Source organism: Oryctolagus cuniculus, chromosome 5 (genome assembly GCF_964237555.1).
Source record: "Oryctolagus cuniculus chromosome 5, mOryCun1.1, whole genome shotgun sequence".
Classification (NCBI taxonomy): Eukaryota; Metazoa; Chordata; class Mammalia; order Lagomorpha; family Leporidae; genus Oryctolagus; species Oryctolagus cuniculus.
This window is the reverse complement of record NC_091436.1, coordinates 7379839-7403167: the sequence shown is the minus strand read 5'-3', so window position 1 is coordinate 7403167 and position 23329 is coordinate 7379839. Positions and strand designations below refer to the sequence as shown.

The window sequence follows — 23329 nt, the reverse complement described above, 5'->3', positions numbered from 1 at the left end:
AGTTTGTTCTGTCATTTCTGCTGACTTGTGCATTTATTAGTGACGGCGAACAGCTGCCGAGTGCTTACTATGTGTTAGGCACTATTCCGAGTGCCCTGATTCAAGGACTCCTCAGGGCAGCCCTATGAGGCCGATGCTGCTGCTCCCTGCAAAGTTCGCCCACAGGTGGGTGTAGGGATGGCATTCCCCACCCCGCCCCAGGACCCACAAACCTCACTCTCGGCTCTGTCAATACCAGGGACTCCGGCCCCATAACCTTGGGATTTCTTCCACGTTCTCCGTGATGTTGAGCACCCAGGGCCCCTCGGCGCGTGCTCCACATACGTGGAGGAGCTTCCCGAGAACATTCCATTTCAGAGGCAGGGGTTGGCCCGGTGGGTGGGGAAGGTGCCCCTGAGTCCCACATCAGGGTGCCTGGGTGTGAGTCCTGGCTCTGCCTCTGACTCCAGCTCTCTGCAAATGTGCACCAGGGGAGGCAGCACATGCCACCCGCATGGGAGACCCGGACTGAGTTCCCAGCTCCTGGCTATAGCCTGGCCCAGCCCTGGTTGTTGTGGGCATTTGGGGACTGAAACCAGCAGACAGGAGCGCGCTCTCTCCCTCTTTCCTGGTCTCTCTGCCTTTCAAATCAACAACATAAAAATTAAAAAAAAAATAATGTTCCATTCCAGATCACTCCAATGTGGGCTGTGACAGTAACAATGTGTGGCTGCTAAATATACATGAAAATGCAGCATCAATGCACCTGTGTTGAGAGCAACGCGAAGTCGCCAAAGTGTCCCCAAACGCCAGGACAGCAAGCCCCGCCAGCGTTTATGAGAGAAGTTCGCTCGTTTTAGGCAAAAGTACCCGTCAGGTATTTTGAGCAAAGATTTGCTTTCAAATTGTGATAACCTCATTTTAAATATAGAAACCCACCCGGCGGGATCGGAGCTGAGAACAGGGATACAGATGGCCGTCTTGTCCCCAGGCAGTTCTTCCAGGCCGAGAACAAGGCCCCTGGGGCCACACGCCTCCCACCCCGGCAACGCAGGTCGAAAACAAATCTTCAAAGATGACTCCAAGCTCTTTGGATGCTCTTTTATTGTCAGTTTGAGTGCAACCTTCGACACAGCCATCAGAAATCTCATCACACATTTCAGATAAAGATTCTACCGCAGATACTCTGTTTCTGTTCTGATGCATTCGCAGTCTGGCACAGCTTCCACGCTCACGGAAAACACTCCTATTGTGTGCGATTCGTGCTCACGGACAGTGGCGGCCTTTCTCTCGCAGTTATTTTAAGCATCACTGTCCATTGTGAAGGGGATGGAAGAGAAGAATCTCACCACCAGGCAGGGACAAGAGGCCACCCCGGATGGCCCAGCCGCTCCTGAACCCGGCCCCCACAGTAGAGGGGGAGGCGGCTATTGCGAAAGGGTCATCTCAGACAGAAAGGCCATGGTGACAGAAGTGCTGTGTGCGTGACCCAGGGTCGTGCATGATTTGTCACGTCCAGGGCCAGTGTAAGGACTCGTGGCTGTCTGGGATTGCTGGTGACAAAAGGCGGGGCTCTGTCTGTGGTGGAGTCCGGGGACCAGGCCCAGTGGCCACACAGACCCTGCTGTCTCCCCCATTCCCCTGCAGCCCCTATGCTGCCTGACCCTTGTGTGGCTGTAGTGGGGTTTCCTGGTGGGTGAAGCCACATGGATTGTCCACGCTGCTGAGACACGCTGCTGGGGGCAGGCGGGATTGTCCCCGCATGGCAGGGAGAAATGGATGAGGTGGGCTGAGATGTCCTGAAGGCAAGACCTGGAGAGTGCCCGCAGCAAGGCCCGTGGCGCTGTGTCTACCCAGGGCCCTACCCAAAAGGGACCTCAGTACGTGTCAGCCATGCCTGCCACCTCTCTGGGCAGCCAGGCAGAGCCGTGCAGGGCAGCCCTTCTCAATCAGGGAAAATGAGGAGTGCCATGTCCGTGTAGACCCTTCAGATGTGTTACAAATGCCTCAAAAAAAAAAAAAAAAAAAAACCACAAAAACCTAAAATATGATCAAGACTTGGGTTCGATCCATGTAAACAGGCAGGATCGAGTGTGTGTTTACAGTCCTGAGAGAGGACTGTCCCTGGAGGAACCCACGGGGTGTGCACAGAGACAGTGTGGGTGTGCATAGGGACAGGGTGTGCACAGGGCCAGGGCGGGTGTGTGCACGGGGACAGGGTGTGCATGGGGACAGGGTATGCATGGGGACAGGGTGTGCATGAAGACAGGGTGTGCACGGGGACAGGGCGGATGTGCACGGGGACAGGGTGGGTGTGCATGGGGACAGGGTGTGCATGGGGACAGGGCGGGTGTGCATGGGGACAAGGCAGGCGTGCACGGGGACAGGACGGGCCTCCAGAGGGCAGTGTGGGCCCTTCTGACCCGGAGCCATGGGCACCTGTGCATGTTGACAGCGTGGGTGTGCATGGGGACAGGGCGGGTGTGTGCATGGGGACAGTGCGGGTGTGCATGGGACAGCACGGGTGTGCATGGGGACAAGGCAGGTGTGCACAGGGACAGGGCGGGCCTCCAGGGGGCAGTGTGGGCCCTTCTGACCGGGAGCCATGGGCACCTGTGCGTGTTGACAGCCCCAGAAGGGCTCTTCTTGAAAGAGTCTGACTACTGGCCTGCATGTCTGTTGGTGCTGAATAGGAAAGAGCTCCGGACAGCGTCCCCTCCGTGGGCACACTACGTGCACAGTGAGGCCTCGGACCACACTCTGCATTTTGTGACAATTCTTTCTAAAGCCGCCAGTAATGGAGTGAAGGAAAGATTGTTAAGTTTTGACTTCTTTCCTGCCCTTTAAACATTCCACAAAGGAACTTCCAGAACTCCTCACCGAGCTGGAAGGTCGATTCTCCGCCGTTGGTGTGTCATCAGTGTAATTTGTAAAGATAGGCTTCTGGGGGTAAACAGATGTTTTTGACTATTGCCTGGGGTTCTCTGGGAACAGACTGTGTGAAGACTGAAATGAGAACACTGCTCTCAAAGCCATGAGTGTGTGTTTGAGATTGCGCCACAGCCCGTGTCACAGAGAGCCCGGGCAAGCAGTCCCCGGGACGACTTTCCTTCATGGTGATCGCTGACAGCCCAACGCAGGAAATGTAATTTCTGTCACCCACAGCCTTTCTGTCCAAGATGACCCTCTCGCGATAGCCGCCTCCCCCTCTGCACTCTCTCTAATCTGTGCTCCGGCAGCCACGTGATCCTGAGGCCTGACGATACCTCGTCAGCAGGACGTGGTCACCGGGACCAGGAGCTGCTACATGCTGCTATAGAAAGAACGTGAGTGTGGGTGGGTACGTGTGTGTATGCGTCGGCGTGTGTGTGCACATGGGTGTGTGTGCATGTGTGCGTATCTATGTGTGTGCACAAGGGTGTGTGAGGGTGTGCACGTGTGTGTGTGCACATGGGTGTGTGCGTGTGTGCATCTACATGTGAGTGCACATGGGGGTGTGAGGGTGTGCACGTGTGCACACATGGGTGTGTGTGCACATTGGGGTTTGTGCACATGGGGGTGTGAGGGTGTGCACGTGTGCGCACATGTGTGTGTGCGTGTGTGTAAAAGGCAGGCGCCGTGGACGAAGGCAGGACGCCGTGCTCCTCCAGTCACCGGCCCGGCTACACGTCGAACCAGTGGTCGCCCATGCAGGTGCGGTTCCACTCGCAGCCGCAGTGCCAGCACCACTCAAGCCGGCACTGGGACTGCGGACACTTCATGTGCATGCATCCTCCTGTGGGGACAAAGGACACAGCCCGCTGGGGTCACAGACGGCGTGTGTTGGGAGGGGCTCACTCCCACGCCAACGCGCCAGATGGGAAATCTCTTTCTGAGTGGGTGATCGCAGGTGAGGCAGTGGCAGAGGGCACCTGAGCCACGAGCGACAAATGAGAAGGTTCTGGACGCAGCTCTGAAGTCAGGACGTGGGTTAGGGGACGACTGAATGGAAGCACAGCAGGTAGATGCTGCATAGACGTTACCCTTCCTGTATACACCTGTGCTGCCCCACACCCTTCAGACTAGAGGTTACCCTCCCTGTATACACCTGTGCTGCCCCACACCCCTCAGACTAGAGGTTACCCTCCCTGTATACACCTGTGCTGCCCCACACACCCCTCAGACTAGAGGTTACCCTCCCTGTATACACCTGTGCTGCCCCCCCCACACCCCTCAGACTAGAGGTTACCCTCCCTGTATACACCTGTGCTGCCCCCCACACCCCTCAGACTAGAGGTTACCCTCCCTGTATACACCTGTGCTGCCCCCCACACACCCCTCAGACTAGATGTTACCCTCCCTGTATACACCTGTGCTGCCCCCCCCACACCCCTCAGACTAGAGGTTACCCTCCCTGTATACACCTGTGCCCCCCCACACACCCCTCAGACTAGAGGTTACCCTCCCTGTATACACCTGTGCTGCCCCACACCCCTCAGACTAGAGGTTACCCTCCCTGTATAAACCTGTGCTGCCCCACACACCCCTCAGACTAGAGGTTACCCTCCCTGTATACACCTGTGCTGCCCCACACACCCCTCAGACTAGAGGTTACCCTCCCTGTATACACCTGTGCTGCCCCACACCCCTCAGACTAGAGGTTACCCTCCCTGTATACACCTGTGCTGTCCCCCCCCCACACCCCTCAGACTAGAGGTTACCCTCCCTGTATACACCTGTGCTGCCCCCCCCACACCCCTCAGACTAGAGGTTACCCTCCCTGTATACACCTGTGCTGCCCCCCCACACCCCTCAGACTAGAGGTTACCCTCCCTGTATACACCTGTGCTGCCCCACACCCCTCAGACTAGAGGTTACCCTCCCTGTATACACCTGTGCTGCCCCACACACCCCTCAGACTAGAGGTTACCCTCCCTGTATACACCTGTGCTGCCCCACACCCCTCAGACTAGAGGTTACCCTCCCTGTATACACCTGTGCTGCCCCCCCCCACACCCCTCAGACTAGAGGTTACCCTCCCTGTATACACCTGGGCTGCCCCACACACCCCTCAGACTAGATGTTACCCTCCCTGTATACATCTGTGCTGCCCCACACCCCTCAGACTAGAGGTTACCCTCCCTGTATACACCTGTGCTGCCCCCACACCCCTCAGACTAGAGGTTACCCTCCCTGTATACACCTGTGCTGCCCCACACACCCCTCAGACTAGAGGTTACCCTCCCTGTATACACCTGTGCTGCCCCCCCACACCCCTCAGACTAGAGGTTACCCTCCCTGTATACACCTGTGCTGCCCCCCCCACACCCCTCAGACTAGAGGTTACCCTCCCTGTATACACCTGTGCTGCCCCCCCACACCCCTCAGACTAGAGGTTACCCTCCCTGTATACACCTGTGCTGCCCCACACCCCTCAGACTAGAGGTTACCCTCCCTGTATACACCTGTGCTGCCCCACACACCCCTCAGACTAGAGGTTACCCTCCCTGTATACACCTGTGCTGCCCCACACCCCTCAGACTAGAGGTTACCCTCCCTGTATACACCTGTGCTGCCCCCCCCCACACCCCTCAGACTAGAGGTTACCCTCCCTGTATACACCTGTGCTGCCCCACACACCCCTCAGACTAGATGTTACCCTCCCTGTATACATCTGTGCTGCCCCACACACCTCAGACTAGAGGTTACCCTCCCTGTATACACCTGTGCTGCCCCCACACCCCTCAGACTAGAGGTTACCCTCCCTGTATACACCTGTGCTGCCCCACACACCCCTCAGACTAGAGGTTACCCTCCCTGTATACACCTGTGCTGCCCCACACACCCCTCAGACTAGAGGTTACCCTCCCTGTATACACCTGTGCTGCCCCACACACCCCTCAGACTAGAGGTTACCCTCCCTGTATACACCTGTGCTGCCCCCACACCCCTCAGACTAGAGGTTACCCTCCCTGTATACACCTGTGCTGCCCCACACACCCCTCAGACTAGAGGTTACCCTCCCTGTATACACCTGTGCTGCCCCACACCCCTCAGACTAGAGGTTACCCTCCCTGTATACACCTGTGCTGCCCCCCCCACACCCCTCAGACTAGAGGTTACCCTCCCTGTATACACCTGTGCTGCCCCACACACCCCTCAGACTAGAGGTTACCCTCCCTGTATACACCTGTGCTGCCCCACACCCCTCAGACTAGAGGTTACCCTCCCTGTATACACCTGTGCCCCCCCACACCCCTCAGACTAGAGGTTACCCTCCCTGTATACACCTGTGCTGCCCCCCCACACCCCTCAGACTAGAGGTTACCCTCCCTGTATACACCTGTGCTGCCCCCCCACACCCCTCAGACTAGAGGTTGCCCTCCCTGTATACACCTGTGCTGCCCCACACACCCCTCAGACTAGAGGTTACCCTCCCTGTATACACCTGTGCTGCCCCCCCACACCCCTCAGACTAGAGGTTACCCTCCCTGTATACACCTGTGCTGTCCCCCACACCCCTCAGACTAGAGGTTACCCTCCTTGTATACACCTGTGCTGCCCCACACCCCTCAGACTAGAGGTTACCCTCCCTGTATATACCTGTGCTGCCCCACACCCCTCAGACTAGAGGTTACCCTCCCTGTATACACCTGTGCTGCCCCCCACACCCCTCAGACTAGAGGTTACCCTCCCTGTATACACCTGTGCTGCCCCCCCCACACCCCTCAGACTAGAGGTTACCCTCCCTGTATACACCTGTGCTGCCCCACACACCCCTCAGACTAGATGTTACCCTCCCTGTATACATCTGTGCTGCCCCACACACCCCTCAGACTAGAGGTTACCCTCCCTGTATACACCTGTGCTGCCACACACACCCCTCAGACTAGAGGTTACCCTCCCTGTATACACCTGTGCTGCCCCACACCCCTCAGACTAGAGGTTACCCTCCCTGTATACACCTGTGCTGCCCCACACCCCTCAGACTAGAGGTTACCCTCCCTGTATACACCTGTGCTGCCCCCCCACACCCCTCAGACTAGAGGTTACCCTCCCTGTATACACCTGTGCTGCCCCCCCACACCCCTCAGACTAGAGGTTACCCTCCCTGTATACACCTGTGCCCCCCACACACCCCTCAGACTAGAGGTTACCCTCCCTGTATACACCTGTGCTGCCCCACACCCCTCAGACTAGAGGTTACCCTCCCTGTATACACCTGTGCTGCCCCACACACCCCTCAGACTAGAGGTTACCCTCCCTGTATACACCTGTGCTGCCCCACACACCCCTCAGACTAGAGGTTACCCTCCCTGTATACACCTGTGCTGCCCCACACCCCTCAGACTAGAGGTTACCCTCCCTGTATACACCTGTGCTGTCCCCCCCCCACACCCCTCAGACTAGAGGTTACCCTCCCTGTATACACCTGTGCTGCCCCACACCCCTCAGACTAGAGGTTACCCTCCCTGTATACACTTGTGCTGCCCCACACCCCTCAGACTAGAGGTTACCCTCCCTGTATACACCTGTGCTGCCCCACACCCCTCAGACTAGAGGTTACCCTCCCTGTATACACCTGTGCTGCCCCACACACCCCTCAGACTAGAGGTTACCCTCCCTGTATACACCTGTGCTGCCCCACACACCCCTCAGACTAGAGGTTACCCTCCCTGTATACACCTGTGCTGCCCCACACCCCTCAGACTAGAGGTTACCCTCCCTGTATACACCTGTGCTGCCCCACACCCCTCAGACTAGAGGTTACCCTCCCTGTATACACCTGTGCTGCCCCCCCCACACCCCTCAGACTAGAGGTTACCCTCCCTGTATACACCTGTGCCCCCCCCCACACCCCTCAGACTAGAGGTTACCCTCCCTGTATACACCTGTGCTGCCCCACACACCCCTCAGACTAGAGGTTACCCTCCCTGTATACACCTGTGCTGCCCCACACCCCTCAGACTAGAGGTTACCCTCCCTGTATACACCTGTGCTGTCCCCCCCCACACCCCTCAGACTAGAGGTTACCCTCCCTGTATACACCTGTGCTGCCCCACACCCCTCAGACTAGAGGTTACCCTCCCTGTATACACCTGTGCTGCCCCACACACCCCTCAGACTAGAGGTTACCCTCCCTGTATACACCTGTGCTGCCCCACACCCCTCAGACTAGAGGTTACCCTCCCTGTATACATCTGTGCTGCCCCACACCCCTCAGACTAGAGGTTACCCTCCCTGTATACACCTGTGCTGCCCCACACACCCCTCAGACTAGAGGTTACCCTCCCTGTATACACCTGTGCTGCCCCCCACACCCCTCAGACTAGAGGTTACCCTCCCTGTATACACCTGTGCTGCCCCACACCCCTCAGACTAGAGGTTACCCTCCCTGTATACACCTGTGCTGCCCCCCACACCCCTCAGACTAGAGGTTACCCTCCCTGTATACACCTGTGCTGCCCCACACACCCCTCAGACTAGAGGTTACCCTCCCTGTATACACCTGTGCTGCCCCCCACACACCCCTCAGACTAGAGGTTACCCTCCCTGTATACACCTGTGCTGCCCCACACCCCTCAGACTAGAGGTTACCCTCCCTGTATACACCTGTGCTGTCCCCCCCCCACACCCCTCAGACTAGAGGTTACCCTCCCTGTATACACCTGTGCTGCCCCCCCCACACCCCTCAGACTAGAGGTTACCCTCCCTGTATACACCTGTGCTGCCCCCCCACACCCCTCAGACTAGAGGTTACCCTCCCTGTATACACCTGTGCTGCCCCACACCCCTCAGACTAGAGGTTACCCTCCCTGTATACACCTGTGCTGCCCCACACACCCCTCAGACTAGAGGTTACCCTCCCTGTATACACCTGTGCTGCCCCCCCCACACCCCTCAGACTAGAGGTTACCCTCCCTGTATACACCTGTGCTGCCCCACACACCCCTCAGACTAGATGTTACCCTCCCTGTATACATCTGTGCTGCCCCACACCCCTCAGACTAGAGGTTACCCTCCCTGTATACACCTGTGCTGCCCCACACACCCCTCAGACTAGAGGTTACCCTCCCTGTATACACCTGTGCTGCCCCCCCACACCCCTCAGACTAGAGGTTACCCTCCCTGTATACACCTGTGCTGCCCCACACACCCCTCAGACTAGAGGTTACCCTCCCTGTATACACCTGTGCTGCCCCACACCCCTCAGACTAGAGGTTACCCTCCCTGTATACACCTGTGCTGCCCCCCACACCCCTCAGACTAGAGGTTACCCTCCCTGTATACACCTGTGCTGCCCCCCCCACACCCCTCAGACTAGAGGTTACCCTCCCTGTATACACCTGTGCTGCCCCCCCACACCCCTCAGACTAGAGGTTACCCTCCCTGTATACACCTGTGCTGCCCCACACACCCCTCAGACTAGAGGTTACCCTCCCTTGTATACACCTGTGCTGCCCCCACCCACACCCCTCAGACTAGAGGTTACCCTCCCTGTATACACCTGTGCTGTCCCCCACACCCCTCAGACTAGAGGTTACCCTCCTTGTATACACCTGTGCTGCCCCACACCCCTCAGACTAGAGGTTACCCTCCCTGTATATACCTGTGCTGCCCCACACCCCTCAGACTAGAGGTTACCCTCCCTGTATACACCTGTGCTGCCCCCCCCCACACCCCTCAGGACCTAGAGGTTACCCTCCCTGTATACACCTGTGCTGCCCCACACACCCCCAGAAGATGTTACCCTCCCTGTATACATCTGTGCTGCCCTCACACCCCTCAGACTAGAGGTTACCCTCCCTGTATACACCTGTGCTGCCCCACACACCCCTCAGACTAGAGGTTACCCTCCCTGTATACACCTGTGCTGCCCCCCCCACACCCCTCAGACTAGAGGTTACCCTCCCTGTATACACCTGTGCTGCCCCACACCCCTCAGACTAGAGGTTACCCTCCCTGTATACACCTGTGCTGCCCCACACACCCCTCAGACTAGAGGTTACCCTCCCTGTATACACCTGTGCTGCCCCCCCACACCCCTCAGACTAGAGGTTACCCTCCCTGTATACACCTGTGCCCCCCCACACACCCCTCAGACTAGAGGTTACCCTCCCCGTATACACCTGTGCTGCCCCACACCCCTCAGACTAGAGGTTACCCTCCCTGTATACACCTGTGCTGCCCCACACACCCCTCAGACTAGAGGTTACCCTCCCTGTATACACCTGTGCTGCCCCACACACCCCTCAGACTAGAGGTTGCCCTCCCTGTATACACCTGTGCTGCCCCACACCCCTCAGACTAGAGGTTACCCTCCCTGTATACACCTGTGCTGTCCCCCCCCACACCCCTCAGACTAGAGGTTACCCTCCCTGTATACACCTGTGCTGCCCCACACTCCTCAGACTAGAGGTTACCCTCCCTGTATACACTTGTGCTGCCCCACACCCCTCAGACTAGAGGTTACCCTCCCTGTATACACCTGTGCTGCCCCCCCACACCCCTCAGACTAGAGGTTACCCTCCCTGTATACACCTGTGCTGCCCCACACACCCCTCAGACTAGAGGTTACCCTCCCTGTATACACCTGTGCTGCCCCACACACCCCTCAGACTAGAGGTTACCCTCCCTGTATACACCTGTGCTGCCCCCACACCCCTCAGACTAGAGGTTACCCTCCCTGTATACACCTGTGCTGCCCCACACCCCTCAGACTAGAGGTTACCCTCCCTGTATACACCTGTGCTGCCCCCCCCACACCCCTCAGACTAGAGGTTACCCTCCCTGTATACACCTGTGCCCCCCCACACACCCCTCAGACTAGAGGTTACCCTCCCTGTATACACCTGTGCTGCCCCACACACATACCTCAGACTAGAGGTTACCCTCCCTGTATACACCTGTGCTGCCCCACACCCCTCAGACTAGAGGTTACCCTCCCTGTATACACCTGTGCTGTCCCCCCCCACACCCCTCAGACTAGAGGTTACCCTCCCTGTATACACCTGTGCTGCCCCACACCCCTCAGACTAGATGTTACCCTCCCTGTATACACCTGTGCTGCCCCACACCCCTCAGACTAGAGGTTACCCTCCCTGTATACACCTGTGCTGCCCCACACCCCTCAGACTAGAGGTTACCCTCCCTGTATACATCTGTGCTGCCCCACACCCCTCAGACTAGAGGTTACCCTCCCTGTATACACCTGTGCTGCCCCACACACCCCTCAGACTAGAGGTTACCCTCCCTGTATACACCTGTGCTGCCCCCCACACCCCTCAGACTAGAGGTTACCCTCCCTGTATACACCTGTGCTGCCCCACACCCCTCAGACTAGAGGTTACCCTCCCTGTATACACCTGTGCTGCCCCCCACACCCCTCAGACTAGAGGTTACCCTCCCTGTATACACCTGTGCTGCCCCACACACCCCTCAGACTAGAGGTTACCCTCCCTGTATACACCTGTGCTGCCCCCCACACACCCCTCAGACTAGAGGTTACCCTCCCTGTATACACCTGTGCTGCCCCACACCCCTCAGACTAGAGGTTACCCTCCCTGTATACACCTGTGCTGTCCCCCCCCCCACACCCCTCAGACTAGAGGTTACCCTCCCTGTATACACCTGTGCTGCCCCCCCCACACCCCTCAGACTAGAGGTTACCCTCCCTGTATACACCTGTGCTGCCCCCCACACCCCTCAGACTAGAGGTTACCCTCCCTGTATACACCTGTGCTGCCCCACACCCCTCAGACTAGAGGTTACCCTCCCTGTATACACCTGTGCTGCCCCACACACCCCTCAGACTAGAGGTTACCCTCCCTGTATACACCTGTGCTGCCCCCCCCACACCCCTCAGACTAGAGGTTACCCTCCCTGTATACACCTGTGCTGCCCCACACACCCCTCAGACTAGATGTTACCCTCCCTGTATACATCTGTGCTGCCCCACACCCCTCAGACTAGAGGTTACCCTCCCTGTATACACCTGTGCTGCCCCACACACCCCTCAGACTAGAGGTTACCCTCCCTGTATACACCTGTGCTGCCCCCCCCACACCCCTCAGACTAGAGGTTACCCTCCCTGTATACACCTGTGCTGCCCCACACACCCCTCAGACTAGAGGTTACCCTCCCTGTATACACCTGTGCTGCCCCACACCCCTCAGACTAGAGGTTACCCTCCCTGTATACACCTGTGCTGCCCCACACACCCCTCAGACTAGAGGTTACCCTCCCTGTATACACCTGTGCTGCCCCCCCACACCCCTCAGACTAGAGGTTACCCTCCCTGTATACACCTGTGGTGCCCCCCCACACCCCTCAGACTAGAGGTTACCCTCCCTGTATACACCTGTGCTGCCCCACACACCCCTCAGACTAGAGGTTACCCTCCCTGTATACACCTGTGCTGCCCCCCCACACCCCTCAGACTAGAGGTTACCCTCCCTGTATACACCTGTGCTGCCCCACACACCCCTCAGACTAGAGGTTACCCTCCCTGTATACACCTGTGCCCCCCCACACACCCCTCAGACTAGAGGTTACCCTCCCTGTATACACCTGTGCTGCCCCCCCCACACCCCTCAGACTAGAGGTTACCCTCCCTGTATACACCTGTGCTGCCCCACACCCCTCAGACTAGAGGTTACCCTCCCTGTATATACCTGTGCTGCCCCACACCCCTCAGACTAGAGGTTACCCTCCCTGTATACACCTGTGCTGCCCCCCCCCACACCCCTCAGACTAGAGGTTACCCTCCCTGTATACACCTGTGCTGCCCCACACACCCCTCAGACTAGATGTTACCCTCCCTGTATACATCTGTGCTGCCCCACACACCCCTCAGACTAGAGGTTACCCTCCCTGTATACACCTGTGCTGCCCCACACACCCCTCAGACTAGAGGTTACCCTCCCTGTATACACCTGTGCTGCCCCACACCCCTCAGACTAGAGGTTACCCTCCCTGTATACACCTGTGCTGCCCCACACCCCTCAGACTAGAGGTTACCCTACCTGTATACACCTGTGCTGCCCCACACCCCTCAGACTAGAGGTTACCCTCCCTGTATACACCTGTGCTGCCCCCCCACACCCCTCAGACTAGAGGTTACCCTCCCTGTATACACCTGTGCCCCCCCACACACCCCTCAGACTAGAGGTTACCCTCCCCGTATACACCTGTGCTGCCCCACACCCCTCAGACTAGAGGTTACCCTCCCTGTATACACCTGTGCTGCCCCACACACCCCTCAGACTAGAGGTTACCCTCCCTGTATACACCTGTGCCCCCCCACACACCCCTCAGACTAGAGGTTACCCTCCCTGTATACACCTGTGCTGCCCCACACCCCTCAGACTAGAGGTTACCCTCCCTGTATACACCTGTGCTGTCCCCCCCCACACCCCTCAGACTAGAGGTTACCCTCCCTGTATACACCTGTGCTGCCCCACACCCCTCAGACTAGAGGTTACCCTCCCTGTATACACTTGTGCTGCCCCACACCCCTCAGACTAGAGGTTACCCTCCCTGTATACACCTGTGCTGCCCCACACCCCTCAGACTAGAGGTTACCCTCCCTGTATATACCTGTGCTGCCCCACACACCCCTCAGACTAGAGGTTACCCTCCCTGTATACACCTGTGCTGCCCCACACACCCCTCAGACTAGAGGTTACCCTCCCTGTATACACCTGTGCTGCCCCACACCCCTCAGACTAGAGGTTACCCTCCCTGTATACACCTGTGCTGTCCCCCCCACACCCCTCAGACTAGAGGTTACCCTCCCTGTATACACCTGTGCTGCCCCACACCCCTCAGACTAGATGTTACCCTCCCTGTATACACCTGTGCTGCCCCCCCCACACCCCTCAGACTAGAGGTTACCCTCCCTGTATACACCTGTGCTGCCCCACACCCCTCAGACTAGAGGTTACCCTCCCTGTATACATCTGTGCTGCCCCACACCCCTCAGACTAGAGGTTACCCTCCCTGTATACACCTGTGCTGCCCCACACACCCCTCAGACTAGAGGTTACCCTCCCTGTATACACCTGTGCTGCCCCCCACACCCCTCAGACTAGAGGTTACCCTCCCTGTATACACCTGTGCTGCCCCACACCCCTCAGACTAGAGGTTACCCTCCCTGTATACACCTGTGCTGCCCCCCACACCCCTCAGACTAGAGGTTACCCTCCCTGTATACACCTGTGCTGCCCCACACACCCCTCAGACTAGAGGTTACCCTCCCTGTATACACCTGTGCTGCCCCCCCCACACCCCTCAGACTAGAGGTTACCCTCCCTGTATACACCTGTGCTGCCCCACACACCCCTCAGACTAGAGGTTACCCTCCCTGTATACACCTGTGCTGCCCCCCCCACACCCCTCAGACTAGAGGTTACCCTCCCTGTATACACCTGTGCTGCCCCACACACCCCTCAGACTAGAGGTTACCCTCCCTGTATACACCTGTGCTGCCCCACACACCCCTCAGACTAGAGGTTACCCTCCCTGTATACACCTGTGCTGCCCCCCCCACACCCCTCAGACTAGAGGTTACCCTCCCTGTATACACCTGTGCTGCCCCCCCCACACCCCTCAGACTAGAGGTTACCCTCCCCGTATACACCTGTGCTGCCCCACACCCCTCAGACTAGAGGTTACCCTCCCTGTATACACCTGTGCTGCCCCCCCCACACCCCTCAGACTAGAGGTTACCCTCCCTGTATACACCTGTGCTGCCCCACACCCCTCAGAGTAGAGGTTACCCTCCCCGTATACACCTGTGCTGCCCCACACCCCTCAGACTAGAGGTTACCCTCCCTGTATACACTTGTGCTGCCCCACACCCCTCAGACTAGAGGTTACCCTCCCTGTATACACCTGTGCTGCCCCACACCCCTCAGACTAGAGGTTACCCTCCCTGTATACACCTGTGCTGCCCCCCACACCCCTCAGACTAGAGGTTACCCTCCCTGTATACACCTGTGCTGTCCCCCCCCACACCCCTCAGACTAGAGGTTACCCTCCCTGTATACACCTGTGCTGCCCCACACACCCCTCAGACTAGATGTTACCCTCCCTGTATACACCTGTGCTGCCCCCCACACCCCTCAGACTAGAGGTTACCCTCCCTGTATACACCTGTGCTGCCCCACACACCCCTCAGACTAGAGGTTACCCTCCCTGTATACATCTGTGCTGCCCCACACCCCTCAGACTAGAGGTTACCCTCCCTGTATACACCTGTGCTGCCCCCCACACCCCTCAGACTAGAGGTTACCCTCCCTGTATACACCTGTGCTGTCCCCCCCACACCCCTCAGACTAGAGGTTACCCTCCCTGTATACACCTGTGCTGCCCCACACCCCTCAGACTAGAGGTTACCCTCCCTGTATACACCTGTGCCCCCCCACACACCCCTCAGACTAGAGGTTACCCTCCCTGTATACACCTGTGCTGCCCCACACCCCTCAGACTAGAGGTTACCCTCCCTGTATACACCTGTGCTGCCCCACACACCCCTCAGACTAGAGGTTACCCTCCCTGTATACACCTGTGCTGCCCCACACACCCCTCAGACTAGAGGTTATCCTCCCTGTATACACCTGTGCTGCCCCACACACCTCAGACTAGAGGTTACCCTCCCTGTATACACCTGTGCTGTCCCCCCCCCACACCCCTCAGACTAGAGGTTACCCTCCCTGTATACACCTGTGCTGCCCCCCCCACACCCCTCAGACTAGAGGTTACCCTCCCTGTATACACCTGTGCTGCCCCACACCCCTCAGACTAGAGGTTACCCTCCCTGTATACACCTGTGCTGCCCCACACACCCCTCAGACTAGAGGTTACCCTCCCTGTATACACCTGTGCTGTCCCCCCCCCACACCCCTCAGACTAGAGGTTACCCTCCCTGTATACACCTGTGCTGCCCCACACCCCTCAGACTAGAGGTTACCCTCCCTGTATACACCTGTGCTGCCCCCCCCACACCCCTCAGACTAGAGGTTACCCTCCCTGTATACACCTGTGCCCCCCCACACACCCCTCAGACTAGAGGTTACCCTCCCTGTATACACCTGTGCTGCCCCACACCCCTCAGACTAGAGGTTACCCTCCCTGTATACACCTGTGCTGCCCCACACACCCCTCAGACTAGAGGTTACCCTCCCTGTATACACCTGTGCTGCCCCCCACACCCCTCAGACTAGAGGTTACCCTCCCTGTATACACCTGTGCTGCCCCCCACACCCCTCAGACTAGAGGTTACCCTCCCTGTATACACCTGTGCTGCCCCCCACACCCCTCAGACTAGAGGTTACCCTCCCTGTATACACCTGTGCTGTCCCCCCCACACCCCTCAGACTAGAGGTTACCCTCCCTGTATACACCTGTGCTGCCCCACACCCCTCAGACTAGAGGTTACCCTCCCTGTATACACCTGTGCTGCCCCACACACCCCTCAGACTAGAGGTTACCCTCCCTGTATACACCTGTGCTGTCCCCCCCCACACCCCTCAGACTAGAGGTTACCCTCCCTGTATACACCTGTGCTGCCCCACACCCCTCAGACTAGAGGTTACCCTCCCTGTATACACCTGTGCTGCCCCACACCCCTCAGACTAGAGGTTACCCTCCCTGTATACACCTGTGCTGCCCCACACCCCTCAGACTAGAGGTTACCCTCCCTGTATACACTTGTGCTGCCCCACACCCCTCAGACTAGAGGTTACCCTCCCTGTATACACCTGTGCTGCCCCACACACCCCTCAGACTAGAGGTTACCCTCCCTGTATACACCTGTGCTGCCCCACACACCCCTCAAACTAGAGGTTACCCTCCCTGTATACACCTGTGCTGCCCCCCCCCACCCATCCTAAACACGAGGGGGAGGGCCTCGCTCTGCTCAAGACGGTTCTCCAGGGGATGCGCCTTGAAATGGTGGAGCCTGAGGTATAACCAAGATCTGAGTGATTCCAGTGTTCTCGCAGCCCCAGAACAGGGCCTTGCTAGCATGGTAGAAAGTCCCCTCTGTGAGGACCTCATTTTAAAGCCATATATACTTTTCATTTGGAAAAAATAAAGCTATTATATACATACACACACACAGAATTCATTTGAAGGGGAGAGAGAGAGAGAAATAGAGAGACAGATTGACCAAATCCACTGGTTACTCCCCCAAAGCCTGCAACAGCCAGGGCTGGATCAGGTCAAAGCCAGAACTCTGGAACTCCATCTGGGTCTCCACGCGGGTGGCAGTGACCCAACTACTTGAGCTATTGCTGCCTCCCAGGCAGGAGCTGGAAGTGAGAGTGGGGATAGGACTTGGACCCAGGGGCTGCAATGTGGGACGTGGGTGTCCCAAGTGGCATCCTGACCGCTGGGACAAACATCCGCCCGTTTCAGGACGCACTTGGTGTGTGCTATACTTGCTCCCTCCCCTCCTTGCTAGCGGTTTTCTGGGATGTAGATCCAAGACTGATGCTAAGAGGATGCTATTTGTATGACGTTGTAGGTACAGAACTGTTTCTGGGTTCTCTAAGTAATTCAAGTGGAGGAAGTTTCTTTGAATTCCACATAACACTGAATGTGCTCTGTTCTTCAGTTTCACCCATTGTCTCCTCATTCCTTTTTTTCTTGCCAAATTACGCAACTAATTGCTTCAGCACTATCTCATTTTACAATTATAAACCTAGCACGAGAGCGGCCACTAATTTGAAATATTTATGACTATGTAACTATAGGTGTTTGTATTAGGATAATTTAGACAGGTTTAAAAGCCCCTATTTTAAGATCAGGTGTCTGCTAATAACAATAGTTAGAATCAAAAAGGAAAATGATCCAACATGGAAAGCAGGCCACACAGAAGACACATAGAATGACAAATGCCCTAAAGAGCACTCTGGCCTCAGAATCTGGCTAAAACCCCCTGAGAGCATTTTAGGCATGGAAAGCCAAAACACTGTGGCAAAAAATGATCTATATGAAGGCTCTCTGTGAGTGAGATCCCACTGGAAAGAAGAGGCCATCAAAGAAGGAGGTACCTTTCTCTGAAGGGAGGAGAGAACTTCCACTTTGCTTATGGCCTTGTCTAAATACCTATGGAGTTTGTGGACACCAAGGGCTTCCATAGCCTTGGCTGCCCATGACAAGAGCCTCGGGTGATTACTGACGTCATAAATAAGAGTGTCAATTGTTAAATCAAGAACAGGAGTCACTGTGCACTTACTCCCCATGTAGGATCTCTGTCCTTCATGTGTTGTACTATAAGAATTAATGGTTAAACTAGTCTTCAAACAGTACTTTATACTTTGTGTGTCTGTGTGGGTGCAAACTGTTGAAATCTTTACTTAGTATAGAGTTGATCTGTATATAAGACAATTAAAAATGAATTTTAATGAAGAATGGGATGGGAGAGGGAGTAGGAGGTGGGATGGGAGTGGGGGTGGGAGGGCAGGTATAGGGGGAAGAACTGCTATATTCCTAAAGCTGTACCCATGAAATTTATACTTATTAAATAAAATCTTTATAAAAAATAAAAGTCCCTATTTTCCTCTTCTTTTTGGTTTGTTTTAAAGATCACGAAGTGTTACAGATGTGTGGAAAATAAGGAGAGAACTCAAGGCCCTTCTGTCTTAATACGTTTCATTTAGGAGTGTGCTGTTTCAACACACACTGAGTGGCTGCCCAGTTATGATGTAAGCGACATGAGGAAAGAGGGTGCTACTGCCGCATCGCTGAAGTCCCTCTAAGACGTCTCAGAACGATGCCCGGAGCACGGCCGAGGCAGCACCAATGGCGCTGGGGGCGAAGGAGCAGACCCAGGTTTCGGCTGCAGAGCGCTGGGTCCTGGGTGCCGCTGCTCCCTGGGAGGGCACCCTGGAGGAAGCGGCTTTCCCGGGAGGAGTTCCCATGCTGCGTGGGACATGTGGGGTCTGAGAGTCCTGCACACAATCTCCTGCAACACTGAGGAGGCCGTCGGAGCTGAGTCAGGGATGGGTGGTGAGGTAGCGGCGGGGATACGGGTCGGAGTCAGGGGGCCGCGGACTCTGACAAAGCCACGAGCCGGGGCTGTGGATCAGGAGCGCCACACCACAGGCAAGGTGTCTCAAGTGTCCCCACGAGCTCTGCACCAGCCAGTGGTACATGCTGGACCCAGCGGAATCGCTCCCTGGAGAGAAAAACGGAAGCAGCCCGTCTGGCTCAGGGATGTGGGTCTCCTCTCCCAGGGCCTGGGCTAACAGGAGGCCCCCGTGGTGAAGTCTCCCACCTCTCCTGGGTGTGATGTTGCGAGGGCGACGTGTGGGTGGGCATTGAAGGGGACACTGACCTCCACATTCTGCTGGCAGAGCCTTGCCTGTGTTTACGTGGTTTTTGGCAAGTTGTAAACCACACACATTTATATCAGACAAAAAGCATAAAAATAAAAGGACTCAACCTTGACCCATTATGCCAAGAAGTAGCCACTGTGACGTGCTGATACCCTGTTCTGTTTTTTCTTTCAACTCTTCCTATTTGTTCCATGTATACATAAACATAAGTGTGTGCATGCAGGTACTTGAAAAAAAAATGCAGGCAAATTATGCAGTTTTAGCTCCATTTCTCACAAACTTTTTGAAGTCCTCTTGTGTGTGTATATGCATGTGTGTGCATGGCATGTGTGCATGCATGTGCTTGTATGTATACCCATGAGTTTGTGTGCACATACGTGCACATGCGTGTATGCACACATGTGCATGTGTGTATGTACATACATGTGTGTGTGTTTCAGAACTGACATCATGTGTTGCTCTGTTTTGGAACTCCAACGTCTCCCTCAGGAAAGAGTGGGAGCACCTCCGCCAGGCTCCTACGACTTCCTCACTGGCAGCAGCTGGATGCAGCTGGCTCTGGACCAAGCCCTGTGGTGAGCGTGGGAGGTGGGCTCACCTGTCCTCTCACACGGATCCCGTGAACAAGGACCATTATCAAGCCCCTGCACAAGCGAGTGCCACACTGCAGGTGGCAGGGGCAGGGTGCAGGTGCCGGCAGGCAGTGGGAATGCAGTCTGTGCTCGGAGCCCCAGCCGATCAGCACGGGTCCACTTCGGCATGAACCTGTCTTTCTCATATGGAGCCACGCGGCACGTAGATGACTTGGGGTTTTCCCTAGTCTGGACCGTGTTGACATTAGCCTGTTTTTTCCTAAAATGTGTGTGCGAGTGTGCACCTTGTGCCTGGCAGATGGTTGCTTTAGGATAGATTTCCAGAAGCGGCCTTACTGGGTCAAAGAGCAGAAATAGCTCAAAGTCTTCTGACACTCACTGCCATCAGGACTCCAGGGAAGCCGTGCTAACTCGTGCTGTCCTACCCGACTCTGAGGTTTTCATTAAGACAAACCAAACGACAAGTCCAAGACCGCGGAGCGGAAATTTAGCTTGCCGATTCCTCTGAGCTCCCGTATCTCTTGAAAATGAATGACAGCTGTAACCGAGGCACACCCTCTTATGGGAGGAGCCTGTGCCCCTTCTCCCCCCACATGCCCGGGCAGCTCGTTCCTCCTCATCCCCTCTTGCTGCCCTCTGCTCCTACGGGAGCATGCCAGCCACTGGTTTCCTTAGAACGCTCCAGTGTGCGGGGGGTGACCGTGACTCATGGGGTAAATTCTCTCTCCTTAGGAGACTGCTGATGCAGAGCTGGGGACCCCACCAAGCCTGGCATCCCGCACAGCAAGCCCGTTCTTGTCAGCACGCCCCGGGGGCGTGGCTAATACCACAAGGAGACCACGGGAAGAGCTAGATGTGGCTGCTGTCGGGGATCCTCCACCTCCCCATGCACACATTTAGAAAGGGCTACATGAGCGCTGGCTGTGATGGCTCTGAACTCCTGGGAGCATCCAGGATGGATGGACGCGGGTGCACCTACGGTTGCTGCAAGGTGTCAGGGTCACTGTGAAGGGGGTATGGCAAGAATAGGCTAGGGCTTAGATTTGTTCAGCATTGCAGAGCTGGGAAGGCCACAGGGTGACAGCGGAAGGCGACAGGGCTGCCCAGGGCAGCCACAGAGCCGGAGACGAGGTCACCGGGGAGGAAGGAAGAGACCACAGCCGCTCCCCGGCTAACCACTTATGCTTCACCACGTCCGATATCTCCACCCTGGCTTCTGTATTTATTCCCTTCCCAACCTCACAGATGTCCATTGTCTGCCTGACAGCCATGAACTTGCTCATTAAGTATTTCTGTGCGACCAGGAATAGTGGCAACCCTGGGCCACATTTCTGGGGGCCGTGGTGGCACTTGAGTGGTGCAAGGTGAGTGGCACAGGCAGCCCGGGTTACGGAGCACAGAGCTGGCGTTGAGATGGACCACAGGCACGAGGTGGCGAGAGACGTGGGGACACGCAACAGAGGTGGGGGCTTGGAGCCCACATTCTATTTCGGTCCCCAAAGTGCACACTGGGAAAAGCCTCTGGGACCACCCAGGAGACACAGTGAGAAGGCAGAGCCCAGGAGCCCCATTCCTGGCGGCCTCCCCAAAGTGACAGCGACAAAGGCGGCAGTGCCTGAAAGGGAGAAGAGGAACTTGCTGGAGAATGAGGTGGCTCACGGCCCCACGGTGTGTCGTGCAGACGGTGTCAGGACCTCGCCACAGGGAGAGCATGGTGTGTGCACCCCCGGGAGCCCTCGGGGTGCTGCCCGCCGGGGCTTCGGCGTCTGGAGGGAGCAGGAGCAAAGAGCTCCATGTCCTGAAGGGACGCTGGCCAGAGCATGGCTGTGCTGGCAGCCGCAGAGTCCTCACTGGGCCAAGTTGTAGATTCTGGACCCTGGTCAGAGGTCCAGGAATCTGCCAGCTTAAACAAACACGTGTGGCGGCACACAAGTGGCCACAGCTGCAATCCAGGGCAGGCATGTGGCGAGCGGGGATGTCAGTACCAAGCAACTCTGATCTCCCTCCCGGGCAGAGCGTGCCCCCCCCCCCCCAGCACACGGGCAGCAGCGGGAGGGCTCTGATGTCTAACGACCCTCACACCTCCCTGCAGCTGTGGTGGCCCCGGCATTGATGAGGATGGCGCCTGTGAGTGCAGGGCCAGGAAGGGAGGTGGGGCCCTTGTGGGGGATGCTGCCGTGGGGTCAGGGCACCGCCTGACTCTGGATGTGGGGCCTCTGGGCTTGTTCGCTGCGTAAGGCAGAACCTCCATGTGTCTCTGGGCTGAGCCCAGTCAAATTCATTTCATTCAGGGATGTCTGCAAGCAGTCAGTGCACATTCTCACTGTGGGAGAGCATTTGGTAGGATGCGAAAGACCAAGTCCTGGGGCCAGCAGGTGCCAACAGTTATCCTTGGGATTTCCGCATCCCATATCAGAGATTCTGGTTCAAGTCCTGGCTCCTCTGCTTCCAAGCCAGCTTCCTGCTAACGCACACCCTGTGAGGCAACAGGTGATGGCTCAGGTACCTGAGTCCCTGCCCCCTGTGTGGGAGACCCAGACGGAGTTCTGGGCTTCTGGCTTTGGCTTGCTCCAGCCATGGCTGTTGCAGGCATTTGGGGAGTGAACCAGCAGATGGAAGACATCTGTCTCTCTGTCTTTCTAATGATGATGATGATAATAATAATAAAAACCAATTCAAAAAAGAAAGAAAAAGTCCTTTTTGTAAACACATTCATACAAAGGATTTTTTGCATGCAGGAACCAAGCATGACAAACACTCAGAGTCTAAGGCACCAAACCCTCGCACAAGGCAGGGATGGGGAAACTCAGGACCAAATAGCCTGTTCTGGCAAAGGGAGAGTAACAGGTGCACCGTGTAAAACAGCAGGAATTTTGTGGCCGCATGAATTTGGGAAGAGCTTGGTTAAACCAAACCAAAGCAGGTTTCTTGGCCAGGGAATTCTATAGCGCTTCGCCTACTCAGGTGCACTGTGCGGTGACAGTGACAGGGGTCCCCCTTGGCGGCGTCCGTGAGGGTTGGACGCTCTGGAGTCAGAGGGAAGTGGAACAAGGACACGGGAAGTGCACGACGCACGTCTGAGAACTGGGAGTCACCTGTCAGAGTGATGGGACAGGCGGCCTCCCGGGCCCCTGGGAGACCCCTGGACACTGGCACACCACCGAGGGCACAGGGCAGACACGGGACTGGGAGCTTCCCCTAGCTGAAGTCCCAGGCAGCCTAGCAGAGGCCAGGTGTCTATCAGTGATGAGCGCTAAGGGAGAGGCGCGTGACTTGAGCACTCTCTCTGCCAGGCACAGCGACACGCCCAGTGTCACGTGTTCCCGACGACCCCCAGTGAGGCCGCCTCAGCTCTGATCTCCATCCCGCAGGTGAGGAGCTGAGGGTAAAAAGGTCTGTGGGGAGGACTGAGCGGTGCAGCCTGGCCATACA

General features: G+C 56.8%; 1 protein-coding gene across 8 annotated transcripts in view; it reads right to left on the bottom strand.

Moving 5' to 3' along the window:
* Window positions 1-1066: 1066 nt before the first annotated feature.
* The window catches only part of PRKN (parkin RBR E3 ubiquitin protein ligase), a 1400595-nt gene continuing 1378332 nt past the window's right edge, over window positions 1067-23329 (bottom strand). For 7 of the 8 annotated variants that reach the window (XM_051855168.2, XM_051855165.2, XM_051855167.2 and 4 more), the window contains one exon: window positions 1067-3754. In XM_051855168.2, coding sequence (XP_051711128.2) covers window positions 3642-3754 — 113 coding nt within the window. In that variant the 3' untranslated portion in view covers window positions 1067-3641. The remainder of the gene's footprint in view (window positions 3755-23329) is intronic. The other variant, XR_011388432.1, reaches the window with a different exon arrangement.